Here is a 17,449-nt window from a genome sequence, read left to right as displayed (position 1 = left end):
TTTGTAAATGTGCAAATGTTGACATGCAATATCCACAGTAGCTTGGCACAGTAAGTCAGGGTTATTTTTGTGTTTAGCCGCCTGGCCCGTCGCTGGAATCGTTTCCTCAGGATGAAGTGCCTGGTGTATGTGAAAACCAGGAGCTTTTACTGGGTGGTGATGTTCCTCGTTTTCCTCAACACTCTGACCATAGCAACAGAGTACCATCACCAGCCTGACTCGCTCACTACCTTACAAGGTCAGTGATTAATATATAACATTGTGCATATTTATTTTTACATAAATTCTGTCCTACCCAGCCTCGTCCATTCGTCTATCCTCTCTCTTATCTCAACAGATGTTGCCAGTCGTGTACTGCTGGTGCTGTTCATCATTGAGATGTTTGTGAAGATGTATGCTCTGGGGCCTAGAGCATATTTCATGTCTCTGTTTAACCGTTTTGACTTCTTTGTGGTGCTATGCGGTATCCTGGAGATGATCATGTTGTCTGCAGGAGCCGTGGCTCCTCTGGGTTTCTCAGTACTCAGGTGTATTCGGCTGCTGAGGATCCTCAAAGTCACAAAGTAAGTCCAGTCCCCTCAAAGGACCATGTTGCATTAAATATAACAGTTGTTGTGTCATTGATTGTCATCCTCTCTCCATTGCTTTGCAGGTACTGGACCTCACTAAGTAATCTTGTGGCCTCTCTCCTCAACTCTGTCCGCTCCATCGCCTCCCTGCTCCTCCTTCTCTTTCTCTTCATCGTCATCTTCTCGCTCCTCGGCATGCAGGTTTTTGGGGGGAAATTCAACTTTACAGACCACAGGCCCAGGCGCAGCAACTTTGACAACTTCCCTCAGGCCCTCATCAGTGTGTTTCAGGTGAGGTTAGACACTGATTCATAGATACTCTTTTTTTTTTTTTAAATCTCAGAAACGTCTGCTTTGATTTAGTTAGAATTTGCTTGCCTGATTTTTGATTCATAGTTTGCAGTGGAATATCAGCCTACTTTTTAACCATTGACTGTGTCTCAGATCCTAACAGGAGAGGACTGGACCACTATCATGTATAATGGTATTATGGCCTATGGAGGGCCTGTCTTCCCTGGCATCCTGGTCGCCATCTACTTCATTGTCCTCTTTGTATGTGGAAACTGTATCCTTCACATGCACTCACAATGTCATGTGGGATTTATAGGAATTTGTGAGGATTTAAAAAATGTGTACATAGAAATAATGTTAACAAAAATTCCAAGATTTCGTTTTCCTGAGCTCACTGCAATTAGATATCCTCCTCAATGTTTTCTTGGCCATTGCTGTGGACAACCTGGCAGAGGCTGAGAGTCTGACTTCAGCTCAGAAAGAAAAGGCAGAGGAGAAGATGAGAAGGAAGCTACTAAGGTAAGTAAAAGAAGTTTGATCTGGGTGAGATGATCTGCTCTGTCTACTCATAGCTCAACTTTATTCCATTCCTTTCCCCCCTCCTGGCTTCCAGGTCCAAAATGCCTGACAAGACTGATGAGGAGAGAGAGAGGATCGCTAAGAAACTGGCAGAGCAGAGGGCCAAGATGGAGGGCATGCCCACCACAGCCAAGGTTAGTGTTATTTCTGGTGTATTACATATTACATGTTTACTCTTAACTCTGATATAATAAGTGCATGAGTAGCTATACATACTGTTAGTATATATACATATATATGTATGTACATCTGTGTATTCTCCCAGCTCAAAATTGATGAGTTTGAGTCCAATGTCAATGAAGTGAAAGATCCATTCCCACCTGCCGACTTCCCAGGTAACACAAAATAATGTATAAACCTCTACTTTTCATGCATTTCAAACCAATTTTCTCAGCATGCAGTTGCAGCAGAAGGAGCTCACTGATTGCAGGGATTCGTATTCATTACACTGGCTGTTTACCAATGCTGCTGTCTTGGCCATGTTACAGCATAAGTATAGTAACCCCTCATTATTATTAGACTCAGCTGATTCCCTGAGCTGAGCTGATAGCAGAGTCTAAACTCAGGCTATTTTCACCCTACTCCAGTGACTACCATATAAAGCCTACTACGTTTTAGTATTTAGTACGGCTAGTACTGGTAGTATAGATTTCCTTTTTTTTTTTCAACACAAAAAGTTTTAATTTCATTTGTTGGATTTTTTATTTTTTCCTCTCTCTTCTCTGCGACCCTGTAATATGAATACCACTAAGTACTATTTGTGTCACTACAGAATTTTGAGTCTGCTTTCTTCCACATGGTAGGTGACGACGAGGAGGAAGAGCCTGAAATCCCCATCAGCCCTCGGCCCCGTCCAATGGCTGACCTGCAGCTGAAGGAAGAGGCGGTTCCATTGCCTGAAGCCAGCTCCTTTTTCATTTTTGGCCCTCAGAACAAGTAAGAACCTAACCTGAAAATATATTTAATGTCATAAAAAAATGATATGTCTGTGTGTGCTTACATTTGGCTATTCACTCGTATCCAGGTTCCGAAAGCTGTGCTACAAGATCATCAACGCCTCGTCCTTCACCAACTTAATCCTCCTGTTCATCCTGCTCTCTTCCATCTCCCTCGCAGCTGAGGATCCCATTGATCCCAAGTCCTATAGAAACCAGGTGACAGTCAGGTCTAGCGCTACACGATGGACAGTAACTGTTGAAAGCTAACCAAATTTGATAACAACCCTGCTCTCTGTGTCTCTCTTTCAGATCTTGGCCTATGCTGACATTGTCTTCACAACTGTGTTCACCATTGAAATTGTACTAAAGGTAAATTCAACAGAAAATCACATACTACATGTATGTATTTGATGGATGTCTTATTGTGGTAGTCAAGATACCAAATAACAGATCATGATATTTTTCTTGAAGCACAAAATGGGTAATTTTTTCAATATTCTGTATTTTCAAACTTTCAGTATTTTCAAACTTTCAGTATTTTCAAACTCATTTTAAAAAATCTCCATTCAATGTTGCTTTTGGCAGAGAAATGATTCTCTGAAGCCACATTAAGAATATCACAGGCCATAAGTTCATCTGTGACATTTAATCCAACACGTTTTTCCTTTTGTTTAAAAAATTTTGAACACAAATCCTTTTGCTTCAGTTTTATGCATAAAAATGTGACATATCTGACTGACAGATGACAGTGTATGGAGCATTCATGCACAAGGGCTCCTTCTGCCGTAACTCCTTCAACATCCTGGATCTGATTGTGGTCGGAGTCTCCCTGCTTTCTATGGGAATGGAGTGAGTTGGGATTGCAACATTAGATATGAAACATTCTCGTTATTTTTTTTCCATACATTTCTCCTTTCAGTATTCCCAGATGTGCATATCAAGACTGCTTTTTGCCATGTGTTATATGCAGATCCAGTGCCATTTCCGTGGTGAAGATTCTCAGGGTGTTGAGGGTGCTAAGACCTCTTAGGGCCATCAATAGAGCTAAAGGGTTAAAGGTAAAACACATGCATAAATGAATCAACGTGGAAAATGTCTACGTTTCCCACGTGGATGAAGTGTTTAGATCCTATTCTTAAGTATATGTACTAAGACAACAATGAGGAAGCACTAACATACAATTACAGTTGTAGCTTGTTGAGATGAAGCACGTTTACCTACTTCAGATTCAGTCAGGTAGTTTTGTCCAGTGGATCCAAACCTAGATAAATTGATGGGTCAATTATTGTTGTCGGATAGAAGAAAAAAGTCTTTTCTATGATACTTCCTTTTTTGTGTCTCTTTGATGGAACTGCTAACAATGCAATATATAGACATCTGAAATGTGACAAAGGGCCCCAAATAGACATTGTATTTTTTTGTAAGCAGTCACAAGCCAAAAAGACTGAGGACCACTGGTTTAATCTCTAATAATGCATTATATTTTATAGACGTATCAAAAGTTTTTAATGTAACATCTTCAACTGTTTTCATTGTTTTCATTCACAGCTTTGAAATAAATTTAGTGTTTTCAGAAGTATAGTATTTTCCTCTAAAATGTAGTGTAGCAGAAAATGCAAATATTCAAATAATATAATAAGTACAAATACCTAAAAATTATACTGACTGAGTGATTGTATTTGCATACAGTACATTCCACTCCTGAAAGTTTAAGTGGCCATTGTTTGTCTTTATTGACAGCATGTGGTCCAGTGTGTGTTTGTGGCCATCAAAACCATCGGCAACATTGTCCTGGTCACCATGCTGCTGAATTTCATGTTTGCCTGTATAGGAGTGCAGCTCTTTAAGGTAGGTTTTGACACCAGATGATGCTGACACCACATTATTGTAAAGGTCATATTTCCAGATTAATTAAATTTAAGTATAAAGGTTGTGCTGCCTGTGTATTAAATGTGTTACTAATCCTTTCCCTCACAGGGTAAATTCTACAGCTGCACAGACCAATCCAAAATGACTATGGAGGAATGCCAGTAAGGAAAACACCATTCAGACATTATTAATTTATCAAAGCCATAATGTTCTCTTGGAGTGACCATTTGCTATGTCTGCTCTCAGGGGATCCTTCCTGAAGCACATGGAGAATTCCCTGCAGGACACAGTGGTGGCTAAGAGAGAATGGCTCAACAGTGACTTCAACTTTGACAATGTGCTCTATGGCATGCTGGCTCTCTTCACTGTTTCCACATTTGAGGGCTGGCCAAAGTAAGCAGAGCATAAATTTTGATTTGACAAATTGTATCTTTGATAGGATTGTGTTGATTTAGTTAGAGGACAGAATATCTTATTATGTGGATATTGAGTTGGAAGTAATTCCATTGCCTGGAGCCAGAGATTGTGAAAGAGGCAATATATCCTTTTTAATCCACTGAATTGTAAATTTCATTTGTACAAATTGCCCTTATTTGCCCTTATCGTATCTCTGATCTTTGATCTTTGTCCTGATAAGTTCCCCCATTTGCTCAAAATAACTCCATGTGTTTCCAGACTGTTATACAGAGCCATTGATTCAGATGAAGAAGACATGGGACCTGTCTTCAATAACCGTGTGGATGTGTCCATCTTCTTTATCATCTACATCATCCTCATTGCCTTCTTCATGATGAACATCTTTGTGGGCTTTGTCATCGTCACTTTCCAGGAGCAGGGCGAGCAGGAGTATAAGAACTGTGAGCTGGACAAGAATCAGGTACACTGAGACCCATCTTTCTTAGTAAAATCTAAAATGTTAGGCTAATTACTTTTCTTTCAACCCACCAACTTGTCTGTGCTGCCTGTCCCTTCAGCGTCAATGTGTGCAGTACGCCCTGAAGGCTCGTCCTCTGAGGTGCTACATCCCTAAAAACCCCTACCAGTACAGGGTCTGGTACATTGTCACCTCCTGCTACTTTGAGTACCTCATGTTCTTCCTAATTATGCTCAACACCTTGTGTCTGGGGATGCAGGTATGTAAATCGAGGTCAGGTTTCAACCTAAAAACACTGATTGACACTTCTGACAAAGAGTATTCAAGATCTTTAGATGTGGGTGTAAGCATTTCATAATCACAAGGTTTCAGTATTTGGTACAGAATATAATTAATGAAAATGTGAAAGTTTGAAGCTGTATTTAAAATATGGGACACCACAACTTTCCAGCAAATCCCAGACTAATTAATTTTGTGAGGAATTAGGAGCACATTAATGCAGAGTGTCCTACTTGTGTCTTTCTTGTTTCCTGAATCTTAATGAAACAATGAATTGCAAGTTTTTTGGACTGTTTTCAGATGATGGGACGATACACTGAGTAGGTGAAATTTAATTTTCAAAGTTTCAACATGGGCTTGATGTAGTTATTTTTAAAGGTTAATCCCAGTCCCAGTTTCTATGAGTTATAATAATATGGTACACACAAGGTTAACTGTGACATAAAAATCTGATGATGGGTAAAACCATGACCCAGAAAACACAAGTTGTAATAAACAGGATTGGCTAATGTTCACCAGTGAGTCACTAAAACTACATTCTGTACTATGTCAAATTAATAGCTGAAACATGCTGAGGTCAATATTTGCTTTCACTTTTGAACAGCACTGTAACCAGTCAGACCATGTGACCAAGCTGTCAGACACTTTGAATTTGATCTTCACTGTGCTCTTCACCGTGGAGATGATTCTCAAGCTCATGGCCTTCAAAGCGAGGGTAAACGCACAGTGTTTGTTGTTCAAATGATTACCCCCTCAATCTAATGTCTTCCTGTCTCATCAGTGCTTTAACTCTCTGTACAGGGCTACTTTGGAGACCCATGGAACGTCTTTGATTTCATTATCGTCATCGGTAGCGTCGTTGATGTTATCTTGAGTGAAGTCGACGTGAGTACGAAAAAAAAATCTTTTTTTTTTTTTTTTTTAATCTGTTCTAATGAATTCCATAGATATCAGATTCTCATTGCAGGTGCAGTGTATGAAAGTCCCTCTTTTTGTCCTAATGAGACATTCCCAGTCAGTAGTGTGATTTGAAATGAAATGACTGAATGTATATATTCAATGCTTTGACCCGGAGGCATATAATTGTGGCCCAACAGCTTATTGGTGCCAGCAAAACTAGCTCACAGGATATGGTCAGTACTATTGTTGGCCATCTCTACCTCACCCCCTCCACTCCCACCCTCCTCAGTGCCTTATGTAGCCTCAATTGCATTTCCATTTCCGTCACAAAACCACTGAAACTCTCCATTATTCCCACAGTTATTCATTACAATATGTTCAGTGATCTGATGTTTTTGTATGTGTTGTTTGAGCACTTTAAAAGAGCACAATATCAATTCAGGGTTTTTGTGTTATATTTTGTGGTAATGCCACACACACTCAGTGTTTTCTCTGGCTAGTCACTGTTTTCTCTTGTCATTGTTGCACTGCACCATCCTCATCTTTTTCATCCGCAAACACAAGCTTGTAGCGAATTCATTTTTCTTATTTCACATCTTCTCTTTCTCCTATTCCTTCTCTTCTTTTTTTCATATCCCCATCAATCCTTCTGTCCTCCATGCACCTCCTCATCTGTCTATCCTCCACAGACTGCCCTGGCCTCCAGTGGAGGACTGTACTGTCTCCATGGCTGTGCTGTAAATATCTGATCTGCACTGCACTGCACTGCTGCATGAGCCTTGCTGTGTGAGCACTCCACTATGTTCTCTACTAAACTATAGTACTACTGTACTGAACCGTGTGTAGCTCAAACTGCTGGTGGAGCATCTGTGTCTCTACTGAGGTCTCATCTTACACAGCAAATGTAAGATAAGACCTCAAGTTGTTTGCTACATTGTGTTACAGTATTCCTCATACTGTTTATACAAATAGGGGCTACATTTCAACACTTTATGCATATTCGCACCAAGTATTAATGATGGCTGAACTGCCTGAAAACTGTTAATATTTTGACAGCAAAGTGTGTGTATTTTGTTTATTTTGCATGAATTACAAGCTGCTTTTTTTCTTCTAGTTTTCAGCATCTAAGACCTGGAAGCTTTGTAACTCATTACAAGCAGAAAAATTGTCTCTGATATTAACCCTATTTTGAGATTGTAGATCATACCTTAACAATGTTTAGCAGTTGATAAATGCTATGTCTGCTCTGTACCTCTTATTAAGGATATTATATTAGTTATAACTTATATTACAACATGTCATCCTTTCATCTACTTCGTGCAGGAGACAAATCCGATGCAAGCAATTGCGGTAAGCCTGAAATCTCCTAATATTTAAACTCAGCAATGTTTTACTTATGCCTCCTTTTCCTCAAATGCTCTTTTTCTTTTTGTCCAAAGGCCTCTGAAAATGCTTCCGTTTCCATCACATTCTTCCGACTCTTCCGTGTCATGCGTCTGGTGAAACTGTTAAACCGTTCAGAGGGCATCCGTAACTTGCTGTGGACCTTCATCAAGTCCTTCCAGGTCTGTCACACTGGTCATCATCGTCTTAATTTTTAGTTTATTTCTCTATTTTTAACAGTTTTAATTACCTGTGCGGTTTGTGTCCACAGGCTCTCCCTCATGTAGCTCTGCTCATCGTGATGCTCTTCTTCATTTATGCTGTCATCGGGATGCAGGTACAGTCTTCGGGATTTTATTTTCTGGATGAAAATGTTGTAAACTTCTATAGATTTTTAATATGTTTCTGATTAAATGCCACTGAGACACATTTCTGTATTTGTCATTGGTACCCTGATTTTGTAATAATCCTTCAGATCTTTGGAAAAATAGCTCTGGTGGATGGCACCCAAATCAACCGCAACAACAACTTCCAGACATTCCCTCAGGCTGTTCTGATGTTATTCCGGTGAGTCTGTGGGTCAGGATATGGTTCAAAGCTCATTCTTTGCGGCATCAAAAACAGAACCAGGATCTCAAATTAGATATTGTGTGTTAACATCCAGATGTGCTACTGGAGAGGCTTGGCAGGAGGTCATGATGGCATCGATGTATGGCAAGAAGTGTGACCCCAAGTCTGACTTCCTGCCAGGAGAGGAGTACACCTGCGGGTCCAATTTCGCTGTCTTCTACTTCCTCAGCTTCTACTGTCTCTGTGCCTTCCTGGTGAGAAGCTGCCATAAAACAGTTACCTTTAAGTTGTTTTAGTATTAGTTGTCATATTTTAGCCACTATCATATGATGGGAAAAAAAAGTTTTTCTCTTTGCCCAGAAATGGTGAAACAATATAAACAAAGGTGTTTTATTCCTCCCTACCTCAGATCCTCAACCTGTTTGTAGCTGTTATCATGGACAACTTTGACTACCTGACCCGTGATTGGTCGCTACTTGGTCCTCATCATCTGGATGAGTTTAAGAAAATCTGGGCTGAATATGACCCCGAAGCCACGTAAGCTTGAACTCTAATTGAGATCCACAGTCCCATTCGCAGTTTCTATATGTTAACCTCCATGGTTACGTCAGATTTGGGTGTGTGCCACTTCAGATGAGTAAAACATGTTGCTTGGATCTAACAGGGGGAGAATTAAACATCTGGATGTGGTGACGCTGCTACGACGCATCCAGCCTCCACTGGGCTTTGGCAAGTTCTGTCCTCATCGTGCTGCGTGCAAGGTATGTACCGTCATAAACAGGGTGAAAAACCAATGGTGCTTTGCATGTATGTAAGTCATTAGTCAGTTAGAGAATTTGGTGCCTGATGAATGTTGAATAATAACATTATTCAACAAAAAAATAGTAGTGCAGTAAAATAAAAAAGAAACTGAATTAAGCAGGTTGAATAAACTGTTAACAAAAAAACAAGTATCTGTTTCTCACTGGTCCCCAAATTATCTCGATTTCCTGTCTGCAGCGTTTGGTTGGTATGAACATGCCCCTCAACAGTGATGGCACCGTCACCTTCAATGCCACCCTGTTCGCTCTGGTCAGGACAGCGCTCAAGATCAAAACAGAGGGTACAATGCATCAGTACCTGTCTTTTACAGTTCATATACAATACATGTTTTTCCTCCAACCTGATGTACAAACAGTCATTCTATGCATTTTTCATGGATTGTTCTTAATAGGTAACTTTGAGCAGGCCAATGAGGAGCTGAGAGCCATTATAAAGAAAATCTGGAAACGCACCAGTATGAAGCTGTTAGACCAGGTCATCCCCCCCATAGGAGGTGAGTCTAAATAAGAAGAATGAATTCAGTTTCACCTTTACAAAATAATCCAGTATTTCTAACACTGATTGCACTGCAACTTGTCTGGTAACAGATGATGAGGTGACTGTGGGGAAATTCTACGCCACCTTCCTGCTCCAAGACCATTTCCGCAAGTTCATGAAGCGTCAGGAGGAGTACTACGGCTACCGGCCCACGAAGAAGAGCGCCTCGGGCCCGGAGATCCAGGTGACAGGGTCAAAATCATATTAATTAGTGTAATGTTTAAAATGTCAAAGAGGAATTTACTGCATATTAACTGAAAATCCCTCAGAAATATTCAGGGCACATGTTAAGCATTTTTCAGAGTAGCATGCTGTGCAAAAATGTTAATGCATATTGGTTTTGCTTTTGGCTCTTTAGATGTAAATAAATCAATAAATATAAATATATTGTATCAGCAAGTTTTTATGCTCTTCACTCTTAGGCTAGCTTACAGCGTAACCCTGTTTATATCTCACCTATTCCTTTTTACACCGGTTGTCAATTTCACCTTCTCTCCTCCTCCTGTCTATGGGAATACGGTGCCGTGAGCCTCTGTTCTTCTTTTCTCTCCATGTTTTTGTAGGCGGGTCTGAGGAGTATAGATGAAGAGGCAGCTCCAGAGATGCACAGGACCATTTCAGGAGACCTGCAGAATGAGGAAGAGATGGACAGAGCTATGGAGGAGGCTGGAGAAGAGGCTATTTTCCAGGTGAAAAAAACTTTCTCCAATAAAGTGCAGGGCATTCGTGCACACTATCTGCATCATCATTGTTGTGTGGAAGACTTGCACCAATGTGGTGCAAGTTCACACTAAACAAGAATAGTTCAGTTTGCACAATGAGTTCATGTGAAGTTCAAGTTCATAGTTCACATTTTTTAAATTTTGAACTAAGTTCATAGACTCCAAAATGAACAGTTCACATTCATTTTTTCCTTTTTTTTTTAAAATGAGCACCTTTGAGCCATTCTTGATCAATAGAATCTCTGACTGGCCAGCCCATCCATCCCCAGCCCTCAATTATTGCCTCCACTCACTTCCCAAACTAAATGAACTGTGCTGTATAGTACTATAGAATCACAGAAACAGATGTGAACAGTGTGCTCCTTTAATAAGTCGGCATACAAGTGCTACAGACCTCTGAAAAACATCATCTTTATTGAGCCAGTGAATCGTGGTGCCCTAAAATGCTTTGTTCACAGCAGTCCAGCAATCTGATTGACTGATTGTTGGACTGACCAGATGCTTCAACTCGATGTGTCTTTTCCATTGGTGGAATGTAACAAAGTATATGTACTTCTTTACTGTACTGAAGTATTTTTTTTACGTTTCTGTACTTTACTTAAGTAAAAATATTAATACATACTTTTGATTTTACTCCATTACATTTTGCAGCAGTTATCTGTACTTTCTACTCCACTACATTTCTACAATTTATGCCATTACTCGTTACGTTATGAACATAATTCCCTCAAAATCTTGCATGAAAAAAAAATAGACTGATTGCGTTGAGGCATTGTTTGCCATTGCCAACCAGTCAGGTGGCTCTATTACCTCCAATGATGGCAGAACGTGCATTTGGTAGCAGCACGAGCTAGTGGACTGGCCTAATTCCGGCGAGAAGAAACGACTGTGGATGGAGATAGTGGTGAAAGCCGGTAAATATTAAATATTGCTCCGAGCTAAGTGGGCGAGTTCTCGGCCGGCTGACCCGTAGAGTAACCACCTCTCCGCCAAATATGGAAAGTACACTCCCACTAAAATCCAAGATGGCGCAGCTCAAATGCCTATGGTTTGGTCACAAAACCAACTCCCCAAAACCAGTGTGTGACGTCACGGGTGCTACGTCCATGTCTTATACAGTCTATGGTCTATGCTCACAGTTGGAAAAATTATGAGTTCAGTTCACAGTTCACAAAAATATGAACATGTTCAATGAATGCCGTTCATGCACAACACTGACTTGTACCATACAGTTTTTTTCTGTTATGGTCAGAATTAATTTTTGACTTCTCTGTTTGATTAAACGTGCACTAATATGTGATTACACCTGCATCGTGTGCCTGTCTTGCTTGGTATTTCCAGCGTACACACGGTCTATTTGGCAACCGGGTGGAGTCATTCTCGTCTGAGCCCGCCAACGCTCAGTCAGCACAGGTGACCAGCCAGCGGCCCCTCATGTTCTCGGAGAGCCAGCCCGAGTCTCCACCAAACTCCTCTGCCTTGGTGCCCACTACTGAATTTTTCCCCACAACCTCACAAAAGAGCAACACTAACAACAACGCCTTCGCAGAGTGAGTACCAAACGCACTCTCACCTACCATGATGACATATGCTCAGAGTGAATGTCTGATGGGTTGTATTTTTTCTCGTTGTCTGTCAGATTTTCGTTTGAAAGAGAAGGCAGCCCCGAAGAGTTTTACAATCCGTGTGAGGATGCGGAGCCAGGTATGTCCGGAGGTCTGGTACAGAAACAGGGTTGCTGTGAAGGGCCGGGAGTTTTTCACAGGCATCAAGATACTTGGAAACTTGCCACAGAATTTGGAAAATTATTGACAGATTTTTATATCCCAGGAGGGAAATTTGGTTTCTCAGCGTTTACATGTTCCTGTCTTACAACAAAACAGTAAAGCCAAATAAACTAAACACATTAAACATATGGTCAAATATACCCCTACACATGCATGACCCCTCTTGTATCCCCACATACACTTAAATACACGTGAACACAAGCTCACATATTTACACACACATCTGTACACAGTATTTACTGAGGTAATTTATTTAGGGCTGCTATGGCAGAACGGACAAGACTCCTGCCAAAGTGAGCCCTCCTCCAGTATTTGCAGATTATGAAAAATATTGACATTTTATTTTAACACATCAGAGAACACATTTAAAATGTTGTAGACCCAGCGTCTGTTCACATGTTGTGATATTTTTGTGATTAAGAATTATTTGTGAAAATGAGGATGTTGGGTTTTTCCCACTTATCATCCATTCTGGCTAATATTCTGCCTTGAAACCTATAGTCCCCTACAAGTCTTGCCACAGGGCACCGTTTTAGCACAATTGGGCGTGGTCACTCAGCTCAGCAACGCCCCCTGGAATGTGAACTCAGCCCCCGTGAGGCCTACAGACATGAAATTTGGTGCACAGATAGATCTCTTCAATACAAGAAAAAAAAAGTCTCTTGGAGGAAAATTCTACAATGAACAGGAAGTCCACCATTTTGGAAAAATGCCGCCATTTGGTGTTTCGGACTGGCCGTACTTTAATGAACTTGTCCTCGGGCTGAAATTTTGTCTGTTAAATCTTAAGGACAAAAAGTTATCAAAAGTTTTGGTGTGGGTTACATGGTCTACCCGTGGCACTGCCACGAACTTGACCCTTTGCCTACATACTTCATCCAGTGTGGATGAAAAAAATCAGGCATGTGATTCTGAACAGATTGATATGTTAAAATGATGATACAGACATAGCGCCACCTACTGTCTGTGTGCATTATTTTTAGCCCTATTTTCCACATTCCACACATTGTATTTTAATGAAGTCCTCATGGGGACATAATCTGATACATTTGAAATGTTGTTCATCCAATGTTAAACATACTTTACAATCAGGATGACCTTCAAATTCTCTTAATATGCTCATTTGATGATACACTCATAGCGCCCCCTGCTGGGAGGGGCCCATGTCTTTTCTGTTGCTGCAGTTGAGGTCTTCCTAAAATATGACTTTTTTTGGCATTTTTTGATGCCATACTATACTATGACTTTTTATGACATTTTGAGGTCTGACTAAAATATTACTTTTTTGGCATATTTTGATGCTTTACTATATGACGTTTTTATGATATTTTGAGGTCTTACTAAAAAATTACTTTTTTTTGGCATATTTTGACACCTTACGGCTGTGTGACGTTTTTTATGACATTTTGAGGTCTTACTAAAATATGACTTTTTTTTGGCATATTTTGATGCCTTACTATACTATGACGTTTTTTATGACATTTTGAGGTCGAAAAAAATTTTGACTTTTTTTGGCCGAAAAAAACGCCTTACTATACTATGACGTTTTTTATGACTTTTGGAGGCCAAAAAAAATTTTGACTTTTTTTGCCCGAAAAAAACGCCTTACTATATTATGACGTTTTTTATTACTTTTGGAGGTCGAAAAAATTTTTGACTTTTTTGTCCGATTTTGACGCCTTACTATACTATGACGTTTTTTATGACATTTTGAGGTCGAAAAAATTTTTGACTTTTTTTTGTCCGATTTTGACGCCTTACTATACTATGACGTTTTTTATTACTTTTGGAGGTCGAAAAAAATTTTTGACTTTTTTTGTCCGATTTTGACGCCTTACTATACTATGACGTTTTTTATGACATTTTGAGGTCGAAAAAATTTTTGACTTTTTTTGTCCGATTTTGACGCCTTACTATACTATGACGTTTTTTATGACATTTTGAGGTCGAAAAAAATTTTGACTTTTTTCAGCCGAAAAAAACGCCTTACTATACTATGACGTTTTTTATGACATTTTGAGGTCGAAAAATTTTTTGACTTTTTTTGTCCGATTTTGACGCCTTACTATACTATGACGTTTTTTATGACATTTTGAGGTCGAAAAAAATTTTGACTTTTTTTGCCCGAAAAAAACGCCTTACTATACTATGACGTTTTTTATGACATTTTGAGGTCGAAAAAAATTTTGGCTATTTTTGTCTGATTTTGACGCCTTACTATACTATGACGTTTTTTATGACATTTTGAGGTCAAAAATTTTTTTGACTTTTTTTGGCCGAAAAAAACGCCTTACTATACTATGACGTTTTTTATGACATTTTGAGGTCGAAAAAAATTTTGACTTTTTTTTCCCGAAAAAAACGCCTTACCATACTATGACATTTTTTATGACATTTTGAGGTTGAAAAAAATTGACTTTTTTTGCCCGAAAAAAACGCCTTACTATACTATGACGTTTTTTATGACATTTTGAGGTCGAAAAAATTTTTGACTTTTTTTGTCCGATTTTGACGCCTTACTATACTATGACGTTATTTATGACTTTTGGAGGCCGAAAAAATTTTTTAATTTTTTTGTCCGAAAAAAACGCCTTACTATACTATGACGTTTTTTATGACTTTTGGAGGTCGAAAAAAATTTTGACTTTTTTCGGCCGAAGAAAACGCCTTACTATACTATGACGTTTTTTATGACATTTTGAGGTCTTACTAAAATATGACTTTTTTTTGGCATATTTTGATGCCTTACTATACTATGACGTTTTTTATGACATTTTGAGGTCGAAAAAAATTTTGACTTTTTTTGCCCGAAAAAAACGCCTTACTATATTATGACGTTTTTTATTACTTTTGGAGGTCGAAAAAATTTTTGACTTTTTTTTCCGATTTTGACGCCTTACTATACTATGACGTTTTTTATGACATTTTGAGGTCGAAAAAATTTTTGACTTTTTTTTGTCCGATTTTGACGCCTTACTATACTATGACGTTTTTTATTACTTTTGGAGGTCGAAAAAATTTTTTGACTTTTTTTGTCCGATTTTGACGCCTTACTATACTATGACGTTTTTTTATGACATTTTGAGGTCGAAAAAATTTTTGACTTTTTTTGTCCGATTTTGACGCCTTACTATACTATGACGTTTTTTATGACATTTTGAGGTCGAAAAAAATTTTGACTTTTTTCAGCCGAAAAAAACGCCTTACTATACTATGACGTTTTTTATGACATTTTGAGGTCGAAAAATTTTTTGACTTTTTTTGTCCGATTTTGACGCCTTACTATACTATGACGTTTTTTATGACATTTTGAGGTCGAAAAAAATTTTGACTTTTTTTGCCCGAAAAAAACGCCTTACTATACTATGACGTTTTTTATGACATTTTGAGGTCGAAAAAAATTTTGGCTATTTTTGTCTGATTTTGACGCCTTACTATACTATGACGTTTTTTATGACATTTTGAGGTCAAAAATTTTTTTGACTTTTTTTGGCCGAAAAAAACGCCTTACTATACTATGACGTTTTTTATGACATTTTGAGGTCGAAAAAAATTTTGACTTTTTTTTCCCGAAAAAAACGCCTTACCATACTATGACATTTTTTATGACATTTTGAGGTTGAAAAAAATTGACTTTTTTTGCCCGAAAAAAACGCCTTACTATACTATGACGTTTTTTATGACATTTTGAGGTCGAAAAAATTTTTGACTTTTTTTGTCCGATTTTGACGCCTTACTATACTATGACGTTATTTATGACTTTTGGAGGCCGAAAAAATTTTTTAATTTTTTTGTCCGAAAAAAACGCCTTACTATACTATGACGTTTTTTATGACTTTTGGAGGTCGAAAAAAATTTTGACTTTTTTCGGCCGAAGAAAACGCCTTACTATACTATGACGTTTTTTATGACATTTTGAGGTCTTACTAAAATATGACTTTTTTTTGGCATATTTTGATGCCTTACTATACTATGACGTTTTTTATGACATTTTGAGGTCGAAAAAAATTTTGACTTTTTTTGCCCGAAAAAAACGCCTTACTATACTATGACGTTTTTTATGACTTTTGGAGGCCAAAAAAAATTTTGACTTTTTTTGCCCGAAAAAAACGCCTTACTATATTATGACGTTTTTTATTACTTTTGGAGGTCGAAAAAATTTTTGACTTTTTTTTCCGATTTTGACGCCTTACTATACTATGACGTTTTTTATGACATTTTGAGGTCGAAAAAATTTTTGACTTTTTTTTGTCCGATTTTGACGCCTTACTATACTATGACGTTTTTTATTACTTTTGGAGGTCGAAAAAATTTTTTGACTTTTTTTGTCCGATTTTGACGCCTTACTATACTATGACGTTTTTTTATGACATTTTGAGGTCGAAAAAATTTTTGACTTTTTTTGTCCGATTTTGACGCCTTACTATACTATGACGTTTTTTATGACATTTTGAGGTCGAAAAAAATTTTGACTTTTTTCAGCCGAAAAAAACGCCTTACTATACTATGACGTTTTTTATGACATTTTGAGGTCGAAAAATTTTTTGACTTTTTTTGTCCGATTTTGACGCCTTACTATACTATGACGTTTTTTATGACATTTTGAGGTCGAAAAAAATTTTGACTTTTTTTGCCCGAAAAAAACGCCTTACTATACTATGACGTTTTTTATGACATTTTGAGGTCGAAAAAAATTTTGGCTATTTTTGTCTGATTTTGACGCCTTACTATACTATGACGTTTTTTATGACATTTTGAGGTCAAAAATTTTTTTGACTTTTTTTGGCCGAAAAAAACGCCTTACTATACTATGACGTTTTTTATGACATTTTGAGGTCGAAAAAAATTTTGACTTTTTTTTCCCGAAAAAAACGCCTTACCATACTATGACATTTTTTATGACATTTTGAGGTTGAAAAAAATTGACTTTTTTTGCCCGAAAAAAACGCCTTACTATACTATGACGTTTTTTATGACATTTTGAGGTCGAAAAAATTTTTGACTTTTTTTGTCCGATTTTGACGCCTTACTATACTATGACGTTATTTATGACTTTTGGAGGCCGAAAAAATTTTTTAATTTTTTTGTCCGAAAAAAACGCCTTACTATACTATGACGTTTTTTATGACTTTTGGAGGTCGAAAAAAATTTTGACTTTTTTCGGCCGAAGAAAACGCCTTACTATACTATGACGTTTTTTATGACATTTTGAGGTCTTACTAAAATATGACTTTTTTTTGGCATATTTTGATGCCTTACTATACTATGACGTTTTTTATGACATTTTGAGGTCGAAAAAAATTTTGACTTTTTTTGCCCGAAAAAAACG

General features: G+C 38.1%; 1 protein-coding gene across 2 annotated transcripts in view; it reads left to right on the top strand.

Moving 5' to 3' along the window:
- Window positions 1-17,449, top strand: part of LOC121195493 (dihydropyridine-sensitive L-type skeletal muscle calcium channel subunit alpha-1-like) — a 53,268-nt gene that overhangs the window by 6,275 nt on the left and 29,544 nt on the right. For both annotated transcript variants that reach the window (XM_041059004.1, XM_041058996.1), the window contains exons 10-42: window positions 78-238; window positions 338-563; window positions 653-860; window positions 1,014-1,134; window positions 1,265-1,379; window positions 1,474-1,573; window positions 1,705-1,774; window positions 2,243-2,375; window positions 2,464-2,593; window positions 2,687-2,746; window positions 3,120-3,226; window positions 3,348-3,435; window positions 4,118-4,225; window positions 4,355-4,407; window positions 4,493-4,639; window positions 4,922-5,123; window positions 5,221-5,379; window positions 6,004-6,114; window positions 6,201-6,284; window positions 6,989-7,036; window positions 7,623-7,649; window positions 7,739-7,864; window positions 7,954-8,019; window positions 8,158-8,249; window positions 8,347-8,506; window positions 8,662-8,789; window positions 8,917-9,013; window positions 9,252-9,354; window positions 9,466-9,567; window positions 9,662-9,795; window positions 10,175-10,300; window positions 11,675-11,883; window positions 11,973-12,037. In XM_041059004.1, the coding sequence (XP_040914938.1) occupies window positions 78-238; window positions 338-563; window positions 653-860; window positions 1,014-1,134; window positions 1,265-1,379; window positions 1,474-1,573; window positions 1,705-1,774; window positions 2,243-2,375; window positions 2,464-2,593; window positions 2,687-2,746; window positions 3,120-3,226; window positions 3,348-3,435; window positions 4,118-4,225; window positions 4,355-4,407; window positions 4,493-4,639; window positions 4,922-5,123; window positions 5,221-5,379; window positions 6,004-6,114; window positions 6,201-6,284; window positions 6,989-7,036; window positions 7,623-7,649; window positions 7,739-7,864; window positions 7,954-8,019; window positions 8,158-8,249; window positions 8,347-8,506; window positions 8,662-8,789; window positions 8,917-9,013; window positions 9,252-9,354; window positions 9,466-9,567; window positions 9,662-9,795; window positions 10,175-10,300; window positions 11,675-11,883; window positions 11,973-12,037 (3,866 nt within the window). The remainder of the gene's footprint in view (window positions 1-77; window positions 239-337; window positions 564-652; window positions 861-1,013; window positions 1,135-1,264; window positions 1,380-1,473; window positions 1,574-1,704; window positions 1,775-2,242; window positions 2,376-2,463; window positions 2,594-2,686; window positions 2,747-3,119; window positions 3,227-3,347; window positions 3,436-4,117; window positions 4,226-4,354; window positions 4,408-4,492; window positions 4,640-4,921; window positions 5,124-5,220; window positions 5,380-6,003; window positions 6,115-6,200; window positions 6,285-6,988; window positions 7,037-7,622; window positions 7,650-7,738; window positions 7,865-7,953; window positions 8,020-8,157; window positions 8,250-8,346; window positions 8,507-8,661; window positions 8,790-8,916; window positions 9,014-9,251; window positions 9,355-9,465; window positions 9,568-9,661; window positions 9,796-10,174; window positions 10,301-11,674; window positions 11,884-11,972; window positions 12,038-17,449) is intronic.

Source organism: Toxotes jaculatrix, chromosome 2, assembly GCF_017976425.1.
Source record: "Toxotes jaculatrix isolate fToxJac2 chromosome 2, fToxJac2.pri, whole genome shotgun sequence".
NCBI lineage: Eukaryota > Metazoa > Chordata > Actinopteri > Toxotidae > Toxotes > Toxotes jaculatrix.
This window is presented reverse-complemented; position numbering and strand designations above follow the sequence as displayed.